Source organism: Crocuta crocuta, unplaced genomic scaffold, assembly GCF_008692635.1.
Source record: "Crocuta crocuta isolate KB4526 unplaced genomic scaffold, BGI_CrCroc_1.0 scaffold179, whole genome shotgun sequence".
NCBI classification, from domain to species: Eukaryota; Metazoa; Chordata; class Mammalia; order Carnivora; family Hyaenidae; genus Crocuta; species Crocuta crocuta.
Window position 1 is genome coordinate 3,511,532 of NW_027551568.1, and position 8,556 is coordinate 3,520,087.

Below are 8,556 nucleotides of genomic sequence, written 5' to 3' on the forward strand. Positions count from 1 at the left end.
GGGCGCGGGGCGGGGCTGGGGTGCCGGCCAGGGCTCTCTGGCGGTCCTGCTGACCTAGGCCTTCATCCTGCTGCTGCCCTCAGCTCTGTGACCTTGGACAAGTCCCTTTACCCTCCGGGCCTCTGTCTTCCCACCTCCAAAATGGGGGCGAGGCTCCAGCCCCGCACACTGGCTGTGGGAGGGATGCCCACGTCAGGCTATCCCCCCGTGTCTCCCCGGCACCCTCAGAGGTCAGGATGCACCCCCAGGGGTCACGTCCGGAAGGTGGGGGTTGGGCAGTTGGGCCTCCCCCCGCCCCAGGCCCATCCCGACGATCAGGCCAGTCGTCTGTTGGTTTGTTCACTCAGCAGGTATTCATAAGGCACCTACTGTGTGCCAGGCCGGTCCAGGCACTTGGGCTCAGCAGGGAGCCACGGGCGGGCTCTGCCCCTGGGAACACCCCCCACCGCCCCCTGCCGTTGGAGGACGGGGTTGTGCATCTTCTGATAGCAGGCCGGGCGGAGACAGGGGACGCGGGCTTCTCTAAGAACAGACCGAGTCCCCATTCGTCCATGGGGCATGGCCTCCAGCGAGAACGAAGATCCGGCTGCCTGGGCAGGTCGCAGTGCTGATGGCCCCCGCCTGCCCTCCCCGCCCAGCCCCTGCGCTGCTCAGACAAAAGGCAGGGCTCTGCAGAAAAGGGGGCCTCGTCACGAGGTCCCCGGCAGCAGGAGCTGGGGCCCTTTGTCTACGGACAGAAACTGCGGAAATGACTGGAACCAAGGAGTGTCCAGGCCAGGGCCACAGGGCTTGGCAATCCGCCGACCCAGTGGGGAAGCGTGGGCCAGCGCTGGCGGTGGCGGCGATCACGTGGTAGGTGGCCAGCATCCCCTGCTGTGGCCCTAATCCCACCCTCGTCACCCGGGTAAGTGCACTGGGGAAATGTCTACTATGATCTGGCAAACAGAAAAACGTAGGAAGTGGCTAGAAGTTTCCAGCAATGCCTTCGCCAGGGAGATCTGATCCTACATTTAAAAATGTTCACTTTTGGGGCGCCTGGTGGGCTCAGTCGGTTGAGCATCCGACTTCAGCTCTGGTCATGATCTCGCGGTTCGTGAGTTCAAGCCCCATGTCAGGCTCTGTGCGGACAGCTCGGAGCCTGGAGCCTGCTTTGGATTCTGCATCTCGCTCTCTCTCTCTCCCCGCCCCTCCCCGCTTGCTCTCTGTCTCTCCGTCTCTCTCAAAAATAAATAAACATTTTAAAAAATAAATAAAAATAGAAATGTTCACTTTGGGGCCTTTTCCCAAGTGTGACTCATATGTTTTTTTCTCCCCACCTACAGTGTGGAGCTCCCTCTTTCATCTTATACGGGGAGCATTTCCCTCCGTCATTAGAATCGCGCATACGCACCTTTTGACAACTGCATGCTATTATTTTTGTTGGTGTACCATGTTTCATTGAACCATTCTGTTGAGCCTTTAGCATCTCCAACATTATGTGCAAGGGGCATAAACACGCCTAGACACAGGTCTCTGCCTCTCTGATCACACCCTGAACATAAATTCTAGGGGACTTGCCACATTGGAGCGTGGGAACATTTTTAAAGCTCTGACTACATGTTCAATGACGGTCCTGAGAGTTTAGATTAATTCCTTCCCCACCAGCCTGGCTAAGAGGATGCCCATTTCACTTCCGGCACGCCAATGTCGAGAATAGTCTTTTAAAAAATCTTTCCTGAGGGGCGCCTGGGTGGCTTCGTCGGTTAAGCGTCTGACTTTCGCTTAGGTCATGATCTCGCGGTTCGTGGGTTCGAGCCCCGCGTCGGGCTCTGTGCTGACTGCCAGCTCGGAGCCTGGAGCCTGTTTCAGTCTGTGACTCCCTCTCTCTCTGACCCTCCCCTGCTCACGCTGTCTCTCTCTCTCTCTCCTAGCAATAAATAAACATATTTAAAAAAAATCTTTGCTGATTACAGAATATGATAAAAAGATAAGAGAGAAGAGATAAATAATACGAAGTGTTTGCTCACGTTTGAAGTTTCGTGATTCTGTCTCTAACAAGAGAAGTTAGAAGCCAGAGAGACATGTGTTGACTTCATTTTCGAACAAAGGACACGAAAAACAATCAGATGTATGCACCTGTGTCTGTATGTATAGCTGTGGGTGTGTGCCGATGTGTTTGTGCCTATATTTGTATGGCCCGGAGAGATACGTGAAAGGAAATACCAAAGTTACCAAGATTGGTTATCAGGTAGAATGAGCTTTGGTTGCAAGTGAAAGAAACTAGAAAAAAAAAAAAGCCGGTTCAAACAAGATAGCTCGTCCCTCCCCCAGGTAAAAGAGGTCTGGAGGTGCACAGTCCAGTATGGAGGTTCGAACAAGCCACCAGGGACAGAGGCTCCTTCTGAGTCATCGTCCCACTGTCCACGGCATGGCCCTTGTCCTCATGGTTCATGATGATGGTTAGAGCTGTAGCCCTCACGGTGGCATTTGAGTGACAGGAAGGAGGGAGGACAGAGGGAGACAGAGGCTCGCCCTCAGCGGGGGGCTCTCAGAAGTCCCCCCGGCAAGCCCACTGCCGTATGTGGCCGCCAGGCGTGAGGGACGTAACCACGTTTGCTGCAAAGGGATCTGGGAAATATGGACTTGTCCTGAAGCAATGACCAGCTGAAAGTGGGGGTTTGTTAAGGCAGAGACTCAGGGAAGAATGGATATCGAGGGGCCTCTACGAGTTTTATGCCCGTTTCCTTGAGGAACGAAGAGGTAAGACTGTCACGGAAACGGGGGAGGGGGAGGGGAGGCCAGCACGGAGAAACAGTGCACGCACCTGTCGCACCCACCGGTCGCAGTGAATACATTCTAAAGAAGTGATTTTGGAAAGCGTAGAAACATTTGTCGTAAGCACGATGGAAGATTCCCTGCAGACTTTTATATCAAACGCACGGGACAGCCCCTTGCTCAGATTCTTTCAGCAGCTCGCCGCCTTCCGGCCTCCACGGTTTCTGACGGGGAATCTGCTGATTAGCTCCTGAGGATCCTTGTACATCAGGACGCACGTCGCTCTTGCCGCTGCCGAGATTCTCTTTGTCTCTTAATGGTCTGACTCTTGGCGTGGAGCTATTTACGTTTGTGCTACTTGGACTTCATCAGGGTTTTTAAGACGTCTATATTCAGGTATTTCACTATTTCGGGAGAGTTTGGGCATGGCTTTTTTTTTTCAATGTTTATTTATTTATTTTGAGAGAGAGGGAGCACATGAACGGGGGAGGGGGGGAGACACAGAATCGGAAGCAGCTCCAGGCTCTGAGCTGTCAGCACAGAGCCCAACGCGGGGCTCGAACCCACGAACTGTGAGATCATGACCTGAGCTGAAGTCAAGAGTCGGACGCTTAACTGAGCCACCCAGGAGGCCCCATTGTTTTTTTCTTTAAAATAGCTTCCCTGCCCCGTCTGTCCCCTCTCCTTCTGGGACACCCACCGCACATATATTGGTCACTTGCTGGTGTCTCACTGCCCCCCCCCCCGATGGTGCTTACTTTTCCTCAATGTCCCTCAGACTCCATAACGTCAAAGGTCCTACCTGCGAGTGTCTGAGTCTTTCTTCTGTCTGTTCAAACTCACCTTCCAATCCATCGCGTGAATTTTGCGTTTCCACGGTTGTTCTTTTCAGCCACAGAATGTATTTTGGTTCCTTTTTATGTTCTCTGTTTCTTGGTTATTTCTATTTTGCTTATTTGTACATCATTTCCTTGACCTGCTTTGTGGTTTCCTCCAGCTCTTTGAGCATCTTTAGGACAATTGTATTAAAGTCTTTGTCTGGTAGGTTTGCCATCCGGTCTTTTCAGGGACGGCTTCTGTTGCTTTTCCTCCTTTGACTGGATTGTATTTTTTTTTTTATGCCTTGTAATTTGTTGTTGCTGCGGAAGACCAGACACTGGGATCTGACAATGCGGTAACTATGGAAATCAGATTCTCTCCCTTCCTTGCGTTTGGTTTTCTGTTTCTGTACCAGGGATCGGTCTGAGCTAAAAACTTAAGTTCTTCTCTTAAGGTCTTTTGTGAGCCTGAGCTTTTCCCTGGGGCGTGCTCGGTGACTCTTCCGAATTCCAACATATGCGTGGTTGCTTTTGAACATCCTGGTCCCTAAATCCCTGCTCCCAAAAGGGGAAAAGAGGGACCCTCAAGGAGGGCGGGGGTGGAGGCAGGCTCTGGACCTTTGCTGGCTGCAGTGAAGGCTGCCGGGCGGGTTGTCTGCACCTCCACTCAACTCCCAGCACGACCCCAGGGTCTGGAGAACAGGGTCCCCATGGCATTCCCGGCTCCCGCGAGCAGTGTGCATGCAGCTCTGGGCACATGAGCCCAGCCACCCGCCATGAGGCGGGGGCGGGGGACGGGGAGGCGGCTGCTATCAGGGGAGAGTTAAAAGTGTGGACATTCCCCTTGACTCACTGTCCACACATTCCCCTGGACGCCGCGAGCCCTCGAATAGACTCCAGAGTTCCCACACAGCTGCACCTGCCAGAAGTCCAGGAGCCGCCGTGCCCTTCGTTCTTATGCCTCATGGGTTTTGTTTTATTTTATAAAGGTTTTTACAAATGAAGGACTATTTTCCTTGGAAGTAAATTTGCATTTGCTTTATGCCTGTGGACGGTTTCACATAATCAATGGTCGTCTGGATTTCTCTCTTCTTGTCTGTCTACAGCCTTTGCCTATTTGTTTTCTTCTGTGAAGGAAGGTGGGTTTGTTTTTTTTTTTTTTAAATCATTACAAGTAAAAAATTCAAGCAAAGGGTGCTGAGCTTGAACTAAAGAAAATAAAGACATACCGGCAGGCACAATATGTGAGCACCGCTGCCTTGCAGGAAACAACCGAGGGCCCGAACCACAGAAATCTGCCTAAACGAGGCACAGCCCCCTGCACGGGCAGTTCTGTGTCACCGACCGCGGGTCTCGGGCACCATCCTGGGAACAGTCTCACGATACCCCGTCGACCGTACACTGAATGCCTACTCTGATCCGGCTGTGTGACAGTCACCGGGGCATGTGGCCAAGGACCGTGAGAAGAACCAAACAGGGCTGGGGGGATGGGGGATGGGGGACNGGGAGGCTCCCCTCTGCTCTAATTTCTCTTGTCTTCCTGACGTTACTCCAGCAAGTAAAGAAAAATAAACAGGATGGACTTGGCTTAAGGGGAGGAAGCAGACGAGAGTCACAGGTTCACCATAAAACACCCAGATCTGATCAGGAGGCGCCATCGGCCGGTTCTACAGATTGTCAGGGGGAAACCCTGGGCTCCGGCCGCCCCCACCCCGGAGTCTGGCGAGGGGGAAACGGCCCCGCTGCCTGTCTGGGCAAAGTGCTCAGCAAGATGACGCCCGGTCTCGACGCCGCAGGGCCCCGGGGGGCGGGCCCCGGAGAGCCAGCCAGGTCACCCAGCACGCTCAGCTGCCCGTCACCGGTCCCGGCGCGGCCCCGGGGGAGCGTGCTCAGGGCCGCGCAAACGCCACCATCTGAAACCTTCCCGAGACCGGGTCACACGGGGGCGCGTACGTGCCTCATTCCTGCCGCCACTTGTGGCGCGAGGGCTGTGTCTGCTACCACAGCCTCGTCATTCTTCTCCGTGGCCCTCCTCCCACGGCAGCGGGAAGGGAGGAAGCTGCGGGGGTGCCGCCTGCAGGCGAGGACTCAGGCGCAGGAGGCGCGGCCAGCGCTCAGGGTCAGGAGGCCGTGCTTGTGGCGTAGGCTGCTGGTCCAGCCACCCCCGTCTTCCTCGCCCTCGGTCTCTGCCTGTCCTTCCCTCACAGTGCAAAGCCCAGCCCGCAATCGTGGGGGACGGTTGTCTACAGGTTTTCTGAAAACCTCTGAAAACCCCACAAGGGCAGGGGCTGTAGCGTCAGATTCTAGCTTATATTTGCTGCTCAATAAATATGTGTGGGAGGAACGGCCGCTTCTAAACTGTAAGCACCTGGGACGGGGGCCTGCGAGTGGGCCATCCGATGTCCCCCGGAGGGAGATGGGGCGCGAGGCTGGTCTCAGACTCACGGGCACCTGGGTTTAGACCAGCTTTGGTTTCTCACCAGCTGTGTGACCTCAGACAGGTTACTGAGCCTCTCTGAATGTCAGTCAGAGATTTGAAGTGGGGTGGGAATACCACCAGCAGGGAGGGCACGGTGGAGTTTGGTCCCCAGGCAGGGCTGGGGGCAGGGTCTAGGCAGCCCCCACATCCCTCTTCTTCGCCTGCCCAGCGAAGGGGAAGGAAGCGGCATTAACTGAGCACCTGCTATGTACCCGTTGCCATATCAGGCAGCTGGAATGCAGAGGTGAATAGAACAAAACTCCAGATGAGAGTGGGAGATGGACCCAGGGGATCCCGGCACCCTGAGCGTCAGGAAGGAGGCCCTAAGACCGGATGGAGCTGGGAACGTGTGAGGCCGGAGTGGAGAGCAGGCAAGGAGAGTGGCTGGGGGTGCACAGCCACACCTGCATACGAGGCGGTGTGGGCTCGGGGCCCGGCCACAGGGCCGCGGGGGCTGCGGGGGCCCCTCTTACCTTGGGCAGTGCGTACTTCGGAAGCTTCATCAGGACGAATTCGTTGCGACGATAAGAGATGTAGTACTTGGTCCGGTTTGTGGAGGTCGTCTAAACAGGAGGCAAGAACACAATTCCAAGAAGCTAGTTTCCAGTCCAGACAGGTCACGGACGAAACACTATAGATTGTGTTTCAGCTGGTGAGAATGCCCTTTTACTCTGCGCTGCCTGAAATGCACAGACTCCTACTCGTCCCTCAAAGCCCTACGCCAAACGCCCACCCTCTGGGAAGTCAGCTTCCACCTCTCTCTGGTAGAACTACCTCTTTCCATGCTCTCCCAACACCTGTTTTCCTATATCCAGGTTACGGAACAAGGTGGAAAACGTTCTCTGGCTCAGAACTTTTCTTAGAGGGAGTACGTGGACAGCCACTGGGTGGAGGAAGAGACCGGCAGAAGGTAAGGTCAGGCCACAAGATGACCAGCGAGCCGAGAGGCGCGAGCAACGGAACAGGAGGCCACACTCGCTGAGACCGTGCTCGCGTTGGCATCCACACACCGTGATCGTTTCCGTCCTGAAGATGAGAAAGTGGAGGCACAGAGACAGAAAGGAGAGGCTCCTTCCAGGGACGGGCAAGGAGAAGGGCCGGGGGCGTGGGCAGAGGGCGTGGCCCCGGGGATGACAGGGGACATCGGCGCCTCACCGGGTGTGCGCATGCCTGTGGGTACGCGTCCACGCACGTGTGAGTGTGAACGTGTGACCCCCCACGCGTGCGTTCATTGTGTGCCTGCACGTACGTGTGTGTGTGTGTGTGTGCACACGCGTATGTACACAGCAGTGCAGGTCGCCGCTTAAGAGCAGAGGCCACCGTGCGTCACTGCCTGGGCTCGAAGTCCAGCCTCACCCTTGCAAATCAAGTGGCCTTGGGAGAGCTTTTCTGAGCCTCAGTTTCCCCCCATAAATGGGGAGGACGGTATCAGAAACTACATGGTGGGCAGTCGTGGGGACCGGGATCTGGGACGCACGTGGGGCGGCCCCATGGCCCCAGCAGGAATCACAGAGCGGCTGGAATTGTTATTATTACAAATCAACAAGCTACAACCGGCTGGCGATGTGCAAAGCATCACGATTACAGGGTGGAGCGGTTTCTCTAGACAATTCGATCCCGAGGGCAAGGGGCTGCGGGCTGCGATGGTCTGGCCCTCAGGGCCCCCTGAGCAGGGAGTGTTGGCACGGGGGACGCATGGGGGTCCGGGAGGTCAGAGAGAGAGTGCCGTGGGGGTGGGAGACGCCGGGCAGACTTCCTGGAGGAGGACAGGGTAGCACCTGCTTCCTCAGATGGAAGAGCCAAGCAGCCCAGGGACAGACCAGCTTAGCAGGTGGGCGAGGGCACTGGAGAGAGTGGCCGAGAGAGGCGGGTGCCCCTTCTCAGAGCCCTGACTCTGTCAGCAGCTGAGCTCCTGGATGGAGCAGGGGTCATGGCTGGGCCCGCAGCCCCCTGGGCCTCCAGACGTTCAGGTTCACCGGGGAGCCCAGGGCGGATGCTCAGCCAGCCAGGGCGGGCCAGGCCCATTCCTGCCGGGAGCTGGTGGTGGACAGAGTGGGGCCTTCTGGGGCCCCGGTGCAGAAAGGAGGGTTCCTGCAAACATGGCTCCCTTCCTCCTCCACCAGCCCCGGAGGGAGGGGGCTTGCGGTCCGGCCCGAGCTTGTGGGGTGGGCAGAATCGCCACCACCCTTGAGATGTGAAAGTGACTTTTAACCCGGGGAACAGAATGTGTTAAACACGGCAACATCCTTCATACGGGAGTCTGCCCCCCGCCCACCTGGCGCCTCTGGCCGGGCTGTGGCTGAACCACGGGATTCCTCCCCGAATGGCAGCTCATGTGCCGCATCCGGCTGGCCCTTCCCCCAGCACTGAATGCAGCCAGCGTCACTCCCAGGCCTCCAAGAGGCCAGGACCTGTTATGCCCATTTTATGGGTCAGCAAGTAGAGGCTCAGGCTCAGAGGCGGAATGATGGCCCTTCCCAAAGCCAGCCAGTGGCTCTGTTAGGT

General features: G+C 56.4%; 1 protein-coding gene across 1 annotated transcript in view; it reads right to left on the minus strand.

Annotated features, from left to right (window-relative positions):
- SORCS2 (sortilin related VPS10 domain containing receptor 2) overlaps positions 1 to 8,556 on the minus strand; it is a 404,846-nt gene that overhangs the window by 45,033 nt on the left and 351,257 nt on the right. The window contains exons 8-9 of the mRNA XM_077750377.1: positions 6,525 to 6,614; positions 5,284 to 5,492 (exon numbers count right to left, since the gene is read on the minus strand). Of these exons, the coding sequence (XP_077606503.1) occupies positions 5,284 to 5,492; positions 6,525 to 6,614 (299 nt within the window). The remainder of the gene's footprint in view (positions 1 to 5,283; positions 5,493 to 6,524; positions 6,615 to 8,556) is intronic.